The sequence below is a fragment of the Hypanus sabinus genome, chromosome 11, assembly GCF_030144855.1.
Source record: "Hypanus sabinus isolate sHypSab1 chromosome 11, sHypSab1.hap1, whole genome shotgun sequence".
Lineage (NCBI taxonomy): Eukaryota > Metazoa > Chordata > Chondrichthyes > Myliobatiformes > Dasyatidae > Hypanus > Hypanus sabinus.
This window is the reverse complement of record NC_082716.1, coordinates 58,494,157-58,515,389: the sequence shown is the minus strand read 5'-3', so window position 1 is coordinate 58,515,389 and position 21,233 is coordinate 58,494,157. Positions and strand designations below refer to the sequence as shown.

General features: G+C 41.6%; 1 protein-coding gene across 1 annotated transcript in view; it reads left to right on the top strand.

Moving 5' to 3' along the window:
* Positions 1–21,233, top strand: part of cachd1 (cache domain containing 1) — a 185,343-nt gene that overhangs the window by 103,554 nt on the left and 60,556 nt on the right. Inside the window, exon 4 of the mRNA XM_059984386.1 lies at positions 12,632–12,780. Coding sequence (XP_059840369.1) covers positions 12,632–12,780 — 149 coding nt within the window. The remainder of the gene's footprint in view (positions 1–12,631; positions 12,781–21,233) is intronic.

Genomic DNA, 21,233 nt, shown 5'->3' with positions numbered 1-21,233 from the left:
TATCAAGGTGCTCCATCGGAATCACCTGCTGCCCCGGGTCAAGCGGTGCGGGTGGACAAGGAGCCAGAGTGGGTGATTGCGCCTAGTACAAGGACTCTGCGAGGGCAAGGAGAAAGGGAAGAGCCCGCTGCTGAAGAGCAGGGACGGGTCCCTCACTCAGGAATGGCTTCCGATTCGGAAGAGGACAACTCAGATGAGTGACCCCTGTTCCCATTCGCTGGCGTTTCAGTACCAGAAGAAGAGGCTCCTGGCCCTTCCCCTACTGAGTTGGGCAAGAGGAGGGAAGGTGTTGATGGCCAGATGGAGAGACAGCCAGTGTTGGGGGGAGAGAGGGTGGAACCCAAACATGAGCCGGAGGGTTCTGAGGTGAGGGGGGAACCCCGTGCGGGAGGGAGTGAGGATCTGACAGGTAGACCTGGGGTCTCCGAGGCAGAGGGTTCGCAGGTGAAGAGGGAGCCCAGTGAGGTGGAAGGGTCGGCAGAAGGGGTTTGGAGATCTCAGAGGATTAGGCGCCCCCCAGAGCGGTTGACATATGTGGTGCCAGGAGAACCGAGTGTGATTTCTACTGCTCTGGGTAGTTATGTCACTGCTTTCTGCACCTGGGTTGGGTTTTGTGTGTTGCAAGAAGCCTTGGGGAACTCTGGTAATGTCATGAGGGCATGACATTTGCTGGTGGGGGCAGAATATACAATGTACTGTGTATGTTAATCAAAATGGCTTCTTTGGTTTGCTAGAGTAAGAATGCTTTTATGTTTGATAAGTATTTCTCTCACAGTTGTTTAGCTTTGGACTTGCTGATATGGGGATTGTATTCATTTGTTAACCAATGGGGAATGTTATTTTGTCTTGTGAGGCTGGGAGCTTGGGGGGTTTCGCGGTCTTTTGAGGGGAGGCGGGAAGGAGACGCCGAGGAAGGTGGACGTGCGCTGCCCTGCTCGGTCGACCACCAGGGGTGGTCCCAGGTGCGAGGACATGGAGGCCGGAGGAAAGTGACGAGGGGTCAAATGGTTCGATGGTTGAGCTCCAACGATGTGCACTAAACTGACTGAACTTTGATAAGTTGGCGCCTTTTACTTTATTTTCTTTTCCTTCATATATACTGTACTGCATAGTACTCTTTTAGTTTTAGTAAAATCTTTAAAGTGTATTCCATAACTGTATCTAGTGTGAGTTTGATATTGTGTGTGTACGCGCGGCATAAACTTGATTCTCACAGCACCTGCGTGTACGGGAGGTGGGGTTGGTGAGTGGCTGGATCTCCTTTTCCCCTGGACATATACCAGCCTGTTGGGTAAGTGTTACATTTGAATATATGAAAAGAAAGAGTATAGCTAAGGTAAAGTAAGACCTTTGGGTAAAGAAGCTAGTGCATTAATAACAATCAACAAGGAACAGAAGTTATGTTAAAGCATTTTGCCTTGAATCATTATTCACAGTGGAAGATATTGCAGATATCTAATTGTTGCATGTTGCATGGAAAAACTAGTTAAAATCCTCAGTCACAGAGACTAGGTCTTAGAAAAAAACCTATGGGGCAAAGTGCGGTCAAGTCACTTGGCCTGCAGCCAAGAGTTTTCAAGGTAGTGGTTGTGGAATTAGTGACATATCAGTTGAAGATTTTGTTGAACTTGTTGAATTCTGGGACAGTAGAAGTTGATTGAAAACAGCCAATGAGGCTTCCTCATTCAAGATGGAAATGAAGAGACAGATAATTACAAACCAATCAATTTAACTTCTATTGTTAGAAAGGTGCAAAGGGCAATGATTAAACTAAATTCAGAAAGCTAAGTCATTTGTAGCATAGGAAACAAATTATACTGGAATATTTTTTGAAGTATGGCCTTAACTTTGATTATACTTTCACACACGAAATGCTGGTAGAACACAGGCTAGGCAGCATCTATAGGGGGAAGCGATGTTTTTTGGAGAAATAGTTTTTTTAACTGATGCATAATCTTATAATTTGAGCTGTGTAGGTGGAGCTAATTATGGTTAGGCAAGAACTAGGAGACTCAAAATCAATAGTAAACTGAGAAGCTCAATATTGCAAGCAATGACTACTCTTTCCAGTTACCCTCATCTCACTATATAGCAGTAAGCTAAAGCAAATACAGCCTCCCTACAAGTAAGTGATGAGGGAACTCTAGGTTCTTTTTTTAAGAAGCAAGAGACTTTTTTAAGAAGAAAGGGATAATGTATGGGATTAAAAGTTAAAGGAACTGACTCAGATCAAATACTTAATTTATGCAACACTTTAATGTCTCGGGCTCACAGGTAGTGACTTAATTAGAAGGAAGGCTTCAGACTAAAGTTGAACGATGGGAAATGAAGGATGCATGAACATTTTGGTAATTTCCTCAGATTTGGAGAGGTTCTGATAGTCAAGACACTTCTGCATTTCCCGCTTAATAAGCCTCAATAAATGAAGGTTAATGAGTGATACAGCTCATCTGAGAAAAATATATTTGGGATTTTTATGTTTGCAAACTGAGCGACAGCATTGCTATTAATAGAGAATATGAACTGGGAATATGAGATCTGAGTCCAGTGACACGACTGCAGGTTCAGAATACTTGAAAGCAAGTGAGGAACAGGTGATTGAACTCCAAGAATGTGCTGCAGTACCAGCCAAAATAATAGTTCCTTCATTAGGTGATCTTCCTGCTTTAACACTAAATTGTATAAGCTTCTGGTCATGTGAAAATACATACAGCATGAAGAACCTTTTATCTGACAGTGATTTGAATGATTTAATGTAACAACCCAATACTATGGAAGGAATGTGTTTGTTGCATTATATATGCTCGTGAATTGAATTGAATTAACTTTATTTCTTACATCCCATACATGTGCAATTCACATTCACACATGTTGTACATGTGCATGTACAACAGGACAGAAATACAGTTGTATCAGCATGAATCAATCAGTCGGATGTTCTGGTGGAAGAACATCCAGAGCCTGTTGGTCCTGGCTTTTATGCTGCAGTACCATTTCCCGGATGGTAGCAGCTGGAACAGTTTGTGGTTGGGGTAACTCGGGTCCCCAATGATCTTTCAGGCCCTTTTTACACACCTGTCTCTGTAAATGTCCTGAATAATGGGAAGTTCACATCTGCAGATGCACTGGGCTGAGCACCACTCTCTGCAAAGTCCTACGATAGAAGGAGGTACAGTTCCCATACCAGGCAATGATGCAGCCAGTCAGGATGCTCTCAATCGTGCCCCTGTAGAAAGTCCTTAGGATTTGGGGACTCGTGCCAAATTTCTTCTACTATCTGAGGCAAAAGCCAGTATGTACAGACCACATGAGATCCTCGGTGATGTGTATGCTGAGGAACGTAAAGCTGTTCACCCACTCAACCCCTATTCATTGATGTCTATAGGGGTTAGCCTGTCTCCATTCCTCCCGTAGTCCACAACCAGCTCCTTTGTTTTTGCAATGCTGAGGGAGAGGTTGTTTCCTTCACACCACAGTGTCAGGGTAATGACTTCTCTGTAGGCTGCCTCGTTATTATTTGAGATTAGGCCTATCAGTGTAGTGTTGTCAGCATATTTAATTAGCAGATTGGAGTTGTGGGTGGTGACATAGTCATGGATATACAGAGAGTAAAGGAGGGGGCTTAGGACACAATTCTGAGGGGCACCTGTGTTGAGGGTCAGAGGGGCAGCGGTGAGGGAGCCCACTCTTACCACCTGCTGGCGATCTGAATAGAAGCCTCGGATCCAGCTGTACAAGGCAGGGTGAAGGCCGAGGTCTCTGAGCTTCCTGTCGAGCCTGGAGGGAGTTATGGTGTTGAATGCTGAACTGTCATCCAGGAACAGCATTCTCACATAAGTATCCTCCTTCTCCAGATATGTAAGGACGGTGTGTAGAACTGTGGCTATTGCATCACCTGTCGATCGGTTGTGTGTGTCAGGTGGGTTGTACGGGGTCCAGTGTGGGTGGTAGCATACTGTCGAAGTAATCCTTGACCAGTCTTTCAAAGCATTTGCTTATTATTGAGGTGAGTGCGACAGGATGCCAGTCGTTCAGACATGTTACCTTGGTCTTTTTAGGTACAGGAACAATGGTGGATGTTTTGAAGCAGGAGGGCACTCTATTATTAGGAAAAGGAGAAATTAAAAATTTCTCTAAACACACCTGCCAATTGTGCTGTGCACATCCTGAGTACCTGCCCTGGGATGCTGTCCGGTCCCGCAGCCTTGTGACTGTCCACTCGTTGGAAACACCTGCGTACTTCAGCCTCAGAGATGACCAAGGTGCAGGTTGCTTCAGCGGCTCTCCTCGGGGCCTAGTGTTGGCAACATTGAACCGAGCGTAAAAAAGATTTAGCTTATCTGGGAGATATTGGCAGCACCATTGCATTTAGCTTTGAAGTCTGCGATGGTGTACAGACCTTGCCCTAAGCTGTGTGTGTTGTTGGTGATTGTGTCTGGATCTTGTCCCCGTATTGTTTTGCTGCCTTGATGACTTTGTGCAGATCGTAGCTGCATTTTTTAAGTTCTTGTTGGTTACTGACAATGTAAGCTCTGCCTTGTGTGGTAAGTGCTGTTTGCACAGAACTGTTGATCCAGGATTTCTTGTTTGGATAGATCCTGACCAGTTTCAGGGGGACAACATCCTCGATACACTTCCAGATGAAGCTTGTGACTCCGTCCGTGAACTCAGAGACTGGTGCAGAGCCAACAACCTGTCTCTTAATGTGAACAAAACAAAAGAGATGGTTGTTGACTTCAGGAGGGCACGGAGCAACCACTCCCCACTGAACATTGACGGCTCCTCGGTAGAGATCATAAAGAGCACCAAATTTCTTGGTGTTCACCTGACGGAGAATCTCACCTGGTCCCTCAACACCAGCTCCATAGCAAAGAAAGCCCAGCAGCGTCTCTGCTTTTTGCGAAGGCTGAGGAAAGTCCAATTCCCACCCCCCCCCATCCTCATCACATTCTACAGGGGTTGTATCGAGAGCATCCTGAGCAGCTGCATCACTGCCTGGTTTGGAAATTGCACCATCTCAGATCGCAAGACCATGCAGCGGATAGTGAGGTCAGCTGAGAAGATCATCGGGGTCTCTCTTCCCACCATCACGGACATTTACACTACATGCTGCATCCGCAAAGGAAACAGCATTATGAAGGACCCCATGCACCCCTCATACAATCTCTTCTCCCTCCTGCCGTCTGGGAAAAGGCTGCGAAGCATTCGGGCTCTTACGACCAGACTATGTAACAGTTTCTTCCCCCAAGCTATCAGACTCCTCAATACCCGAAGCCTGGACTGACACCTTGCCCTACTGTCCTGTTTATTATTTATTGTAAGGCTGGTACTGTGTTTGTGCACTTTATGAAGTCCAGTGTAGGTCTGTAATCTAGAGTAGCTTTCTCTGTGTTTTTTTTTATTACATAGTTCAGTCTAGTTTTTGTACTGTGTCATGTAAACCATGGTCCTGAAAAACATCGTCTCATTTTTACTATGCACTGTACCAGCAGTCATGGTCGAAATGACAATAGAAGTTGACTTGACTTGACCCTCATCACGAAAGACATTCCAGTTGACGTCATTCAGGCAGTCCTGTAGCATGGAGACTGACTGGTCAGACCAACAGTGGACGGTTTTAACTAAGTTTAACCTCTTGTTTCAGCTTCTGCCTGTACATTGGCAGCAGCAAAATGGAGGAGTGATCCGATTTTGCAAATGGGGGGGGGGGGTGGTGAAGGGGCATTTTGTAAGCTTTGCGGAAGGGTGAGAAGCAGTGGTCTCCTCATGTGCTCAGCTGGATGTGTTGACAAAGCTTTGGAGAGACTTTAGACAGTGACGCTCTATTAAAGTCTCCGGCGACAATGAAATCGGCCTCCGGGTGTGCAGCTTCAGAGTGCTGATGGTCTCGTACAGTTCCTTGAGAGCCAGGTCAGTGTAAGCCTGGGGAGGAATATTTATAGCTGTGATTATTGATGTTGTGCATTCAAAATGGTGGTCCACCCTCAGTAGAATTGGACAAACCCTCTTGTACTCTTCTCTCTGTTTTGAAGAAATATCACTGGATCAAAAACTTGGTTTCTCGTTCCACAGATGCTGCTTGCCTGACTGAGTTCTTCCAGCATTTCTATTTTTATTTCAGATTCCAGCATCTGTACTTTTATTTGTTTTCCAGTCACTGGGGTGATTTGATGAAATAGGGCTAGTGGCTTAATAGTTATTTCTGTTCATCCTGGCTTCTTGCAACGCCAGCAAGTTACTTTCAAGTTCAATCCCAAGCCAAGCTTCGGAGTGCAGCAAGCACAGCTGGTCAGAGTCGAAGGTGGATCATGTATACTGTAAATCCACCTTCAATTTCATTTCTTATGCAGTCCCATGAACGGCTGGGAAGCTGACTTGGAACCTAAGGCGTGATCCATATAGATTAAAGGATATGGGAGAATTGGTTGGCTTTGAGATTTAAAAAAAAATTACTGTTCCTTTTTGAAAGAAAATCATCCTTGTACATTGGGTTAAAATTCTTTGCTAAATTTGCTACTGCAGTAATGCTGTGAAGAATATTGAAGAAGCTTTTAAGACTGAAATACATTCTGCTGATGTGGCAAATTAATGAGATTTTCTTTGCCCGTTTGAAAGTTGCCTTGTGAGAGATTGCTTTAGGCTGCCACCACACAAATCATATTAATCTGTCGTTAAGCTTCTGAGGGAATGGGGTTACTTTTGGGGGTGAGAAAGAATCCTTCCTTGGCAGCAGTTTTTCCCATCACCTGTTAGGAAGGTTTGGGTGAAGCTACTCCGTTCATTGCTGATAGCATTTCAGTAAGTACACTGTGCCTGATATTCTGTGACCCAGTGCTTGATAATACTGCTCTGTATGTACAAACAGTAAGTTATTTGGCTGTGATCACAATCGAAGCTGAAAAAAAACTGCAAACACCTCCTGGAATTGATGGATCCTAAGTGAGCTCTTTAAGTATTAATGCATTATGGAAAACTGGTTGCTACAAACAAGAGTTGTTCAAATTATTGACCCACATTGAACTGTATTGCTGAGAAACTGTTAAACTGAGAATCAAGGAATGGAATAAATCTGAGCAATAAGTGAAATTGGTACAAATTTTAAAGATAAAGAAGTTTTTTCTTGTTGTATTATCTGAATGAATGGAATGCAAAGGACAAGGGGAAATGAATTAAATTACAGGAGTCTCCCCCTCACCGCACAACCCACGTTTCTGTTCCTCTGAATGGTTCATAAACTGGACATTTTGCAAGTCAGAATTGAAGCTGGGGGCCAAGTCCCTGACCAGCAGCAGCTGGCAAATCCTTTCTGTCAAGTGTTACTCATTTGTTTCGGCTGTACGTAAGATGGGTGTTCTTAACCTGGGGAGGACACGCACATTTTTATAAAAAATTAATTAGAAATATTTAAGGCAAACTTCAGTGTCTAAAGGTGCAACACGTTGGAGGTGTAGCAACTATAACTTTTGAACCAATAGAGATGCACGTTCTGCAATCTGCAATTCTTGTGTCCCTCAGCACCAGGTTTACTTCATGGCTGGTTTGCCCTGCATTTGAAGATGTGTTAACTGAAACTGATACATTTCACCATTACTTAAGATGAAGATGCAGAGTTTATGCATTTCCCCATTTCACTTTAGTAGTTAAATCTAATGGAATATTCAGTTGCCTTGGTCATGGGCTAACTTCTTCATGTGTATTGTTTTGTCAGTACTGGACATTCATTGGGAGTGGATGGGTCATAATTTTCCATCGATAATGAGCTGCTGACTCTTACTGCTAGCAAATACACTCATTGGTCATTTTGTTACTGTGCTTAATAAGGTGGCCACTGAGTCTATGTTCACAGTTTTCTGCTGCTGTATCCCATCAACTTCAAGGCTCAACATCCTGTGCTTTCAGAGATGCTCTTCTGCACAACACTCTTGAAACACGTCATCTGAATTACTGTCACTTTCCTGTTAGCCTGAGTTAGTCTGCCCATTCTCCTCTGATCTGTCTCATTAACAAGATGTTTTCGCCAACAGAACTGCTGCTCACTGAATGTTTTTTTTGCACCATTCTCCGTAACCTCTGCAGATGATTGTGTATGAAAATCCCAGGAGATCGGCAGTTTCTGAACCACCCTGTCTGGCACCAGTAAGCATACCACGGTCAAGTCACGTAGACCACAAATTTTCCTTATTCTGATATTTGAACTGAATAACAACTGAACCTCTTGACCATGCCTGTATGCTTTAAGCATTAAGTTGCCCCCCACCATTGGCTGATTAGATATTTGCATTAACGAGCAGATGTACCTAATAAAGTGGCCTCTGAGTGTGTATCGTAATGGACTTGCCTATTCCTGATCGAACAGTGACAATATTTTGGTGTCAGGTGCAATCCTAATCGAAAATCATCACAATGGCATGAAGAACAAACCCTGCCTATAAAACAGGTGAAAAATTGTTTACAGCTGATGAAGCTACATCCACAAACATTGAATGTTTCTGAGGGTTCTTGATACTGAAAAATTCATTTACCAAACCTAAAGTGTTACGTCACTTAAATAGTTTTAGATAACAGAAATTATTAAAGCAAATTCTGAAGTGTAAATTATATTTCATTTGTTCCTCTCAAGTCAAATAATGCACTCTATTCTGCGCAAGGCTCCTCCGCATAACTGCTGGCTGAACTTTGTGAGGTGCGACATAGTAGCACATTTGGGGAATCACTGGTGAATTCTGGTCAGCAAGTTCAGATGTTAGACATAGGGAACTGTGCTGAGAAATCGTTCTACTCAGAATTGAGTATTTCTCAGCAGGTTCTGGTCAAAGCTAAACACTGCGTTCTGAAGACCTCCTCTAGTTGAGTCAATCGGTTGTTGTTTCTAAGTAATTGTGCGGCATTGGGATAGTAGAATGCCAGTACCTGGTAACCATGGCTGACCACGTGTTTTTCCACACAATGTGTCAGCGTGTTGGCCATGTTGTTGTTGCACGTAAGTGTAGCTCTCCACAACTTCTTGGTGGTGGTGAGGAGAGTAACCCCACTGTATTTCACTGGAGACCCAGTTTGATTTATGTAGCACCTGCCTGCTGATGGGGTGTCTCCCAGCATGCTTGTTCTGCACCACACTTACCAATTACAAGGTGTATTTGTTTGAATATTTTGATTTTACTCCAGTATTTTATTCCAGTATTATCTAAAATCATTCTTGTGTAGTGACCCTGCAAGGAAAATGGGCAGGCATTCTGCTTTGTCTGTGAATTCTCAAGAAGTGTGGACAAGAGGTTTGATAGTGTATTAATAGATCTGGTGTTGGAATGGAAAACAATGAAATCAGGAACTTGGCTACTTCCAGGGTGCAGGTCATCCAGCCAAAGCGAGGAGATGTGTGCCGAGTTGGGTGTTATTGTTTTGTCCGAATTTAAAGCAAGGTGGCGCTGGTGAGCCAAGGCAACATCCTGCGGGCTATGTTGGACACCCAAATTGGTGAGGTCTTTCATTGATTCTGTTAGGGTTATTATTATGCATTTATTGAATATGCCTGCAAAAATTAATATGAGGACATATTATGACATTTAAAGGATGTGCAGAAACTGGAGAGAGTTCAAAGGAGATTAACGAAGGTTATTCCAGGATTGAATGGCTTGTCATATGAAGAGCATTTGATGGCTCTGGGCCTGTATTTACTAGAATTCAAAAGAATGAGGGGTGACTTCATTGAAACCTATCGAATGGTGAAAGGCCTTGAGAGAGTGGATGTGGAGAAGATGTTTCCTATGGTGGGAGAGTCTAAGACCGGAGGACATAGCTTCAGAATAGAGGGAAGTCCTTTCTCAAATGGAGATGAGGAGGAATTTCTTTAGCCAGAGAGTGGTGAATCTGTGGAATTCTTTCCCACAGGCAGCTGTGGCCAAGTCTTTATGTATATTTAAGGCAGAGATTGATAGATTCTTGACTGCTCAGGGCATGAAGGGATATGGGAGAAAGGAGGAGATTAGGGCTGAGAGGAAAATTGAATCGGCCATGATGAAATGGCAGAGCAGGCACGATGGGCTAAATGACCTAATTCTGCTCCTATATCTTATGGTCTTGTATATGTACTTTACAAAATGGCAAGGGAGTTGCTTTGAGTGTTAACAAAACAAAATGTCTGTACTGAAAGCAAATGAACGTGAAGATATTTTATTTGCACCTGAGGCATTCTTGGCAGATGAATCATCAGGGGTACATTGTTTCAGATTGGGAATCCATCCATTGCACTGGACCAGAAAATTATTCTGCAGTCAACAATTTATCATCTTATCTCTTTGTGGAGAGGATTGACAATGAAAAGGCAAGTGAGAGCATGTTGACTTGTGGGGCTCCATTGTGTTAATGCTGATAGTCAAACAGATATAATGGTACCTTTTGGAATCGTGGATTGAAACCTTTGCCTTTATTTATTTATATTCTCAGTGCATTGAAAACGGCCGTACATTGCTTAATTCTGGGTGTGCCCATGTAAGGTTGTTTCTGTGAATTGCATCAAATGTCAGATCCTCGCTTGACAAATAGCTGCATGGTTGAAGAACATTTATCAAACCACAAACAATAGACAATAGGTGCAGAAGTAGACCATTCGGCCCCTCGAGTCTGCACCGCCATTCTGAGATCATGGCTGATCATTCACTATCAATACCCAGTCCCTAATAGACAATTAGTTCTTACTTGATTACTACATACTCGGTAATTGATTTTGCTTACAAAGCAATTCTCTTGGAGCAAATATTTTTCTGATTAATGTGCAAAAAGAATAATATTGATGAGTGGAAACTGGACTGTTTAGCACGTAAAATGGAAGTACAGGAAGTGTTTAAGGAGCTTTCAATTGTGACAGGCCATTGTTGTGGGTAGAGATGGCATTCAGGTCAGGGGTCAGCAGTTGCCAATGAAAGATGATGATTTTGCCAAATTGGATGTGTGTGATTAGCATTTTAATAAAGTCTTGTGTTTAATATGCAATAATGAGCAAAACATTTAGCGATCAATTAGAGTTTCTGCCCTTCTAACTTTCTGGTGTTAGAACACATCATTTTGAACTCTAACTTTAGTTGAGGTGAATGGCAGAGAGTTGTAAAATTTAAGCAGAATAATTTACAAGTTATCATGTAAATAATTTATTGGCTAATATTAAAGCAGACTTTCTTAAGTATGTTTCCCCCTCTGGTATAGTGATGACAATATGCTAAATCTGCTAACACTTTGAAGGATCCAAAGTTTAGTTAGGATTCCTTCATTGTTTGCAAACAGATGAAAAACAAAATTAGACATTATGAAAATTTGTAGTCTTTTTCTTGATCAAAGAAGACCCACAGATTAATTTTTAGGTTGCTCTATTCAAAGCATGTTATTTCATGCTTTAATCACTTAACAATTGCAGATGAGACAGACCTAGTAAAACTTGTATGCAGTTCATTAAATATTCATATTTGAAGTATTTGTATTAGTAATGCAAATACGGGCACAGAAAGCTAAACATTTTATGCTTTGATGTTACATTCTGAATATTCTGTGCACAGAATTTTGTTCTTTTCAGACTCGCCATTTTAGCTTTTAAAAAGTGTATTTTCAATACATATATCGACTCTTCGCTTGAAGGTGCTGTGTCCTGTCATGCATTTCTGTGCTGCGTTTATCTTACATATAGTGTAAAATGTAATTCTTCATGCTGTGGTGTGTCAGTGGAGTACTTGAAAGCCTGCAGCTGGGCCTGATCCATATCTATCCACCTACGTCTTGAGCAGAAGAATTTTCTACTCTATAATCAGAAGCAGCAACCTTGGCTGATTTTCTTCACTTTTCTCTTGCCTCCTTCCCCACTCAGCTGCCTTTATTCACTCTGCAAGGGCACAGGGTTTGTATGTTGTTATGTCTTGAAAAATAAAATGCTGCCCATTTTTGAAATAATGAGATGTAAATGTTTACATTCTTGCACTAGGCAAAGATTTTTTTAATGTGTTGCTGTGATGATTTGATTGCAAACTTGTTTAGTTGAAAAGTTGCCATCTAATCGCTATAACGAGCAGTGGGCCATTTGTGTAGACTGAATTTTCAGTTTGCATAACTAAATCCGTATTATGTATCATTGGGTTTACTGGTAGATTCTTTTTCATAATGGTTGGTTGCGCAGCATCAATCTAGCTATTTTTGTTCATCAGTTTTGTAGCAGAGGTTTTATCTCAAGATATAGGTTCAAGTTCTCAACTATGCAGTGAACGGCAAATCTGCCCTTGATCTGTCTTCTCATTGCTGCTTGGGAACATCCTCCAAAAATTAATTTGAGGCTAATTTATAGTTGGAGACTGGTGCTAAACTGAACAGTTTACCCAAAACCACTTAGGACTGCTTGTGCTATATTTTAGATGGAGGGAGGGTACGACTTTGACATAACTAATTCCTATGAATATTTTATGGAGATTATTGGCCCAGCATATATTGGAAGATACACTGCTGTTGATTTGATTGATGCTGGGTAGATATTCATCTGCTGATGATGTACTTCAGGATGGTTTTAAAAGAATTTTAAGATGCAAGTAATTGTAAACTCATAGCAGTGCTCATCCACAATCTCATCTTTTGTTGTGCCTTTGTGTTCCTCTGACAGCTGGCTAAAAAGATAAGAGAGAAGTTTAATCGCTATCTCGATGTAGTGAACCGGAACAAGCAAGTAGTGGAAGCGTCGTACACAGCACACTTAACGTCACCGTTGACGGCTATCCAAGACTGCTGCACTATTCCGCCCTCGATGATGGAGTAGGTATCTTTTACACCGATTTACTGATTCTAGCAGTGATTATACGTGGCAGTACAATGTTGAAAATTTATCGGTGGAAGGAGAGCCATTCTAATGTGATAACCAAATCAACGAGTTTTATGCTTTCTCTTATATATTGATTTCTGCAAGAGTACCAATCCATTGCCTTAGTGCCATTATTAAAGCCCACTGTTGTGTAATGAGTAGTTTTTTCTGTAGGCCAACACATTAAATATTGCTCTTGTCTATCTTTCACTCTCACATTGGTACAATTGTACTGTTACTCCCATGACAGTTTCCATCTGCTAACTCAGCACAGAGTGGGCTTCAAATTTGGTTTTGCCCATGTCAGCATGGGCAGCTAGAACCCGTCGCTCCAATCCTCATCTCCCTTCCACTTTGTGAACCAGTCATCACATCTTTTATCTTTCCTCTCTTCATTACTTAGTTTCTCAAATTCGTAACTCTATCCTCACTACGCTCTTCATCCTAATTCCTTGTACTCTTGTTTCCCTCTTTGATGTTGGGGATATTTTTCATCTTTATTTGATATAATGATTTCTTTATTTAGAAAGGTCCTCTTTTAGTGTCTGAAACTTGCTTGAGTAGTCTCTTGTGACCTGAATTTAGCCCACATCTTAGATGTGGGCATTTTCGTCTTGTATCTTTGTATTTACTAACAACTGTATCTATACTGTCCTCCAAAGTGGACTTTGCAATGATTTTTATGGTCAGATGCTGACTATCTTGTGAGAAGTGGATGATTGTAGGGAGATGAGGTCATAATTTCTGTATCTTTTGTAGTAATATTATTATCTCCCAAAAAATTGTGTTGGACTGACCTTCATAATCTGAGACTTTAACCTGAAGAGTTCATAACTTGAGTGTTGGGCCTGGTCTGCATTCCACCACAAGTGCCACATTTTGTTCCACCAGTGTAGAAGGATCTATCTCACCCTATTTAATAGTGAAATACCATGCTTTTGTGTCTCACGGGTGCTAGTTCTCTCCTGCACTTCTTTCTCAAATCGGTCCACAACTCTACAATCTGTACCTTTGCCCACTCTAAGTAAGGTTTGACCTCCGTAATATCTTTCTGTGATTATCTTTCTCAGTAATTTCTTTCACTCTTCTCCATGTCTCTCCAACAATGGCTTCCTGTACTACTTGAATCTCATGCCACAAGTTTGTTTTGTTCCCATGTATTTTCAGTCATCTAAGTTGCTTACTCTGGAGTTTCCTGGAAGGCATTGTCTTCTAAGCAAATCTGTCAAGCAATCTCCTTCTCAGATTACATTTCCGAGAAGCACTTTGTTAAATTAAGTCATGTAAAGCTATATTAATACAAGTAGCTATGCACCTTCATTGAGTGTATTTGTGTGTGTTACATCAATTGGTAAAGCTATTGTCTTCGTGAATGCATGGAATGTAATATTTAGATTACTGCATAAGAAAAAAAACAATGCAGATAAATTAAGAGAAAGGAATAAATAAATCAAAGAAGACCTGCTCTCTAAGGAGTATCGAAGCAGAATATATCCACAAACTGCCAGAGGAGGAGTGCTAAACTTAGAAGCTAAAGGTACAGCAGATCCAGATCTCAGAGTAGTATTCCAGGATTAATAATCATATTGATGATTAAGGTGCTACAGTAGTATAGTGCCATTACAGTTCGGGGTGTTGGAGTTCAGCGTTCAATTCCAAGGTCATCTGTAAGGAGTTTGTACGTCCTCCCTGTGATGAATGCATGGGTTTCCTCTGAGTAGTCCGGTTTCCTCCTACAGTCCAAAGACATACTCATTGGCCATTGGTCATTGTAAATAGTCCCTTGATTAGGCTGGGGTTAAATCAGTTGCTGACATCACGGCTCAAATAGCCTATTTTGTGTGGGATCTCTAAATAAATAAATAAGAATCTATATATGCTTAATAATCTGCTGATGACACCCCAGCACTGGTAACGGAATTATATTTACTCAGAAATAGTCATGCACCACAGGAGATTCTTGGTTTCCTTTTCTAGTGACCATTGGGAATCCAAGCTTGGTCATTCTTTGATCTGGATTGGTAATCTCTGCACAAATGTCTCTGACTGAGAATCACAGAGTAGCTTGGCAATTCTTTGCTATGGATAAGTAATCTCTGCACCGATGTACCGTTAAAGTGGCGTAGGTACACCAGGCAGTCAGGTGAATGAAAATGTCTTTGATGGAGATCAGTAATGTTATTTTGGTTCAGCCTCTGGGGAATACTGAAATGCACTTTGAACTCTCAGGAGGAAACTGGAAAAATCACAAAAGGGACAATCATGTTAGAAATATCCCTGGCTAATTAAGTACCATTGCCCCTATTTTGGCTGACGGATAATTGCTTCATGTTTCTTTCATGCCTCACTTTAATTTCTCCCATCTTTGGTGGAATTTCGATATGCTGTCTCGAATTTCTGTTTAAATTAGAGCCTTATGTTTTTTTAAAAAAAATTCAATTTTGTTATTTACTAAATTGTCAGTCAGAGCTGGTGTAGCTGTTTGGCTTTGTGGCTGCTCTAGGCACCAGAAGTCTTGTCAGTGATTTGTTTTTAATCACTCTCTGTCTCAGGTAATCAGGAGCTGCCAAGAAGGCATTCTGCATTGCAATGAAATCTTGGTTCGGAGTTTATTGTATGGCGTTAAAGGTTCCAATTGATGGCACTTGTCAAGTGTTCATATGTAGGCATATATCTAGCTAGTGTAATTGTTTAGATGTAACTGCTGCATGGATGGCTTTAACAGGTCGCAGATTAAATATGGGTACCTTTGGTGAACTGCAGTTGTTGCATGAAATGGGGTGCAAGGTTATTTTCACCTCCCGATGGATAATTAGTCAAAGTCACATTTTATGGTGTTGCTGCCATTTCCTTTCAAAGAGCTACTGTGCTGGCATCAACTGAAGTAGGTTCGTCATCACTGGAAGTGTATCAACGTGAAGACAAAGTTAATCATTAAATGCAGCAGTAAGTCTAAGATAATTCACTAGAGGTGTAATTTAAAAACATCTACTGCAAGTTCCAAGTTGTAAACAAAACAGTTTCTGCAGATGCTGGAAATCCAGAGCAACACATGCAGTTCTAGAAAGATTTTATTGCACTTGTTATCCAACTTCACTATACCTTTGGGGAAATTTATTTTCTTAACTTTTCATTAATCTTCAGCTAGTAGCGTGCACTTAAGGTATTTAGACCATAAGGTGTAGAGCAGAATTAGGCCATTCAGCCCATTAAGCCTACTGCCATTCTATCATGGCTGATCCTGGATCCCATTCAACCCCATACACCTGCCTTCTCACCATATCCTTTGATTCCCTGACCGATCAGAAAACTATCAACTTCCACCTTCAATTTACACATGGCCTTGGCCTCCACTGCAGTCTGTGCCAGAGCATTCCACAGATTTACTATTCTCTGACTAAAAAAATTCTTCCTTGCCTCTGTTCAAAAGGGCTGTCCCTCAATTTTGAGGTTGTGCCTTCTAGTTTTGAATACCTACATCACAGGAAACATCTTATCCACATGCACCCTATCTAGTCCTTTCAACATTCAGTAGGTTTCACTGAGATCACCTGGCATTCTTCTAAATTTCAGTGAGTACAGGCTCAAAGCTCCCAAATGTTCCTCGTATGTTAAACCTTTCATTCCCAGAATCATCACTGTGAACTTCCTCTGGACTCTCTCCAATGACAACACATCCTTTCTGAGATATGGGGCCCAAAACTGTTGGCAATACTCCAAGTGTGGCCTGACTAGTTTCTTGAAAAACCTCACATTATCTCCTTGCTTTTATATTCTATCCCACTTGAAATAAATGCCAACATTGCATTTGCTTCTTTACCACAGACTCAACCTGTAAATTAATCTTCTGGAAATCTTGCGTGAGGACTCTCAAGTCCCTTTGCACCTCTGATGTTTGAACCTTCTCCCCATTTAGATAACAGTCTGCACTATTGTTACTTTTATCAAAATGCATCATAGATTTCCCAACAGTATATTCCATCTACCACTATTTTTCTAATTTGTCTAATGCAATCGCATTGCTTCCTCAGCACAACCTAGCCCTCCATCTATCTTTGTACCATCTGCAAACTTTGCCACAAAGCCATCAATTCCATTATCTAAATCATTGACAAAGAATGTGGAAAAGTAACGGGCCCAACTCTGATCCCTGAGGAACACCACTAGTCACCGACAGCCAACCAGAAAAGACCCCCTTTCTTCCCACTCGCTGCCTCCTACCTGTCAGCCATTCTGCTATCCATGCCAGTATCTTTCTGATATTGCCGTAGAATTTTATCTTGTTGTTCAGCCTCGTGTGGCACCTTATCAAATGCCTTCTGAAAATCCAAGTAAATGACATCCACTGGCTCTCCTTTGTCCACCCTGCTTGTTACTTCCTCAAAGATTTCTAACAGATATGTCAAGCAAGATGTCCTTTTACAGATACCATGCTGACTAACTTATTTTATCATTAGTCTCCAAGTACCCCGAAACCTCATCCTTAATGATAGATTTCAACACTCCCAATCATTGAGGTTAGGCTAACTGAACTCCAATTTCCTTTCTTTTGCCTCCCCCCCCCCCCCCCCACCCTTCTTAAAGACTGGAGTGACATTTGAAGTCTTCCAGTCCTTTGGGACCATGCCAGAAATGCCAGAATCAAGTGAATTTTGAAAGAGAGTGACCAATGCATCTGTTAACTCTTCAGCAACCTCTCTCAGGATTCTGGGATGTAGTCCATCTGCTCCAGGGGACTTAATCCACCTTAAGACCTTTGAGTTTGCCTTGAACTTTTTCCTTTAATACCAGTGGCTCACTCTCCTGTTCCTTGATGTGCATGGACCTCTGGCACACTGCTAGTGTCTTCCACAGTGAAGACAGGTGCAAAGTACCCATTAAGTTAATCTACCATTTCATTGACCCCATTACTATCTCTCCAACCAGCACCATTTTCCAGTGATCCAATATCAAATCTCACCTCCCTTTTACTCTTTATATAACTGAAAACACTTTTGGTATCCTGCTTTATATTATTGGCTGGTCTGCCCTCATATTTCATCTCTTCCATTCTTATAGCTTTTCTCGTTGCCTTTTGTTGAATTTTATAAGCTTCCCAATCATCCAACTTCCCACTCATTTTTGCTACTTTATATGCCCTTTCCTTGGCTTTTATGCAGTCCTTACCTTCCCTTGTCAGCTACAGTTGCTTACCCCTGTCTTTTGAAAACAACTACTTGTGTGGGACATACAGTGGCATGCAAAAGTTTGGGCACCCTTGGTCAAAGTTTCTGTTACTGTGAAAAGATGACCTGATTTCCAAAAGGCATAAGGTTAAAGATGACACATTTCTTTAATATTTTTAAGCAAGATTACTTTTTGATTTCTGTCTTTTACTGTTTCAAAATAACAAAAAAGGAAAAGGGCCTGAAGCAAAAGTTTAGACACCCTGCATGGTCAGTACTCAGTAACATCCCCTTTGGCAAGTATCACAGCTTAACTGGCGCTTTCTGCAGCCAGTTAAGAGTCTTTCAGTTCTTGTTTGGGGGACTTTCACCCATTCTTCCTTGCAAAAGGCTTCTAGTTCTATGAGATTCTTGGGCCGTCTTGCATGCACTGCTCTTTTGAGATCTATCCACAGATTTTCGATGATGTTTAGGTTGGGGGACTGTGAGGGCCATGGCAAAACCTTCAGCTTGCACCTCTTGAGGTAGTCCATTGTGGATTTTGAGGTGTATTAGGATCATTATCCTGTTATAGAAGCCATCCTCTTTTCGTCTTCATCTTTTTTTACAGATGGTGTGATGTTTGCTTCCAGAATTTGCTGCTATTTAATTGAATTCATTCATCCCTCTAGCAGTGAAATGTTCCCCGTGCCACTGGCTGCAACACAAGCCCAAAGCATGATTGATCTACCCCCATGCTTAACAGTTGGAGAGGTATTCTTTTCATGAAATTCTGCACCCTTTTTTCTCCAAACATACCTTTGCTCATTGCAGCCAAAAAGTTCTGTCAGGCTTGTTTAGATGTCCCTTTGCAAACTTCTGATGCTGAATTTTGTGGTGAGGATGCAAAAAAGTTTTCTTCTGATGACTCTTCCATGAAGGTCATTTTTGTGTAGGTGTCGCTGCACAGTAGAACAGTGCACTACTACTCCATAGTCTGCTAAATCTTCCTGAAGGTCTTTTGCATTCAAATGGGGGTTTTGATTTGCCTTTCTAGCAATTCTACAAGCAGTTCTGTCGGAAAGTTTTCTTGGTCTTCCAGACCTCAACTTGACCTCCACCGTTCCTTTTACCTGCCATTTCTTAATTACACTATGAACTGAGGAAACGGCTACCTATAAAAGCTTTGCTATCTTCTTATAGCCTTCTCTTGCTTTGTGGGCATCATTTATTTTAATTTTCAGAGTGATAAGCAGCTGCTTAGAGGAGCCCATGACTGTTGATTGTTGGGACAAGGTTTGAGGAGTCAGGGTATTTATAAAGCTTTGAAATTTGCATAACCCGGCCTTTCCTAATGATGATTGTGAATAAGCCATAGCCCAAACAAGCTAATAAGGCCTGAGTCATTGGTAAGTTTATCTGAGAGCTCAAATCTCTTGGGGTGCCCAAACTTTTGCAAGGTGCTCCTTTCCTTTTTTTACCACTCTAAAATTGTACGAAACAAAAATAATACACAAATCTTGCTTAAAATGTTGAAAAGAATGTTTCATCTTTAACTTTGACTTTTGGAGATCAGTTCATCTTCTACTCACTGTTCACATTTTGACCAGGGGTGCCCAAGTTTTTGCATGCCACTGTATCTAACCTGCGTCTTGTGAACTCTTCCCAGTAACTTCAGCCATCTCTGCTCTGCCATCATCCCCACCAGTATCCTCCTCCAATCCACTTGGGCAAGCTCCTCTCTCATAGCTCTGTAATTCCTTTTATTCCAATGCAATACTGATACGTGTGAGTTGTGTTTCTCCCTCTCAAATTGCAAAATGAATTCAATCATATTATGATCATTGCCTCCTAAGGGTTCCTCTCACCAAAAGGGAAACAAACAGCCATCTGGTATGTTGCCCAAGGGCTATGCTGTCTTGGGTTGCATTGGAAGTGTTACAATTGGAGTCTATCCAAGAGCATAGGGGAGGGGGAGAAAAAGCAGTGTTTCCACGTTAGCTGGAAAATGCATATCACGGTATTGGATGGATGGACATGTCCATAGCACCTCTCAGTTCAAGTCAGTATTTTGTGCCTCGGGTGACTTCACACAAAAGGGACATTGGCTCAGTTGACGGACACACAACTGATTGAGTGATATTGAACAAACCAAATTAGAAAGATTTCAGGCTTGCAGCTTGGGCTGCACTGATGTAAAACTCATAGATGGATCAGCAATGGGAATCCTATAGTTGACATCTGGGGAAAAAGAACTGGGTTGCTGCCTGAGGTTGAATGTTTCATGATGAGGTGTAGCTAAGATTAGTTTTCTTCTAACATCCCACATGGAAGAATAATAATTGCCAGCTTACAATTGATGCAGGCGTGATATATGGCCTGAAGCTTAAATGCACTGTGCAACTGTACTGCAATATAGTGGATGCTCTAGGAGAAGAGAAAATGAGCGAGTAGGTGAGGTCAAACATTTCGAAATGCAGCATATATTGCTCGCGGAGAGAAAAGAATCAGTTAACTAATGGGGAAGAGCTGTTCTGGCAGACATTAGAAGGTATGTCTGAGTATATATTTTCTTTCCAGTTTCCATTTGAGGAAACATCTTGTAGAAATGTGTTTCGCGCGATAAGGCCAATCTGATTTGAGTTGATTTAGACGTTGCTCGAAGTCTGGGTTTTGAAATAAAATTCAAAGAACTGCCAAAGTATGTAGTTTTTATGTTCTGCATTAACCCCAGTTCCCTGACAAATCCAGTTCAGTTGAATAGAAGCCGGTTGATCCAATGGGATTTTACTATGTGAAGTTCAAAGTGCTGAAGCACATCAGAGCATATATCAATCAAATAAGTGCCTTGCAAGTTGAAGACTGAACTGGCATTTCCAAAGGGAATGAGATCAAAGAGGATGGCTGAGGCCTTGCAGTCTCTCTCTGGAGACAGTGTTTCGATCAGTTGTTCATTAAATTTCATCCAGGAAGAAGTGGGGGGGGGGGGGGAATTGCAGCAATGTGACTGCTTTTGGAAGCAGAATTTCATTCTGCCTTTTGATCATGCAACAAGAGCAGGCAGAATCTCATCACAGCTGTAGTCTTGGTACAATGGGCAAGTTGAAACGAACTACTGTAGTTATGTGTGCAATTAAAGAAATAATGGCATGCAACTTTCATAGAAATACATTTAACTCTTTCTGTACCTTTTATTTTTAACATGATTCCCATGGCGTTTATAGTTAGGTCCGTTAACAAGCATGACTGGTTTTGGCCTTGCT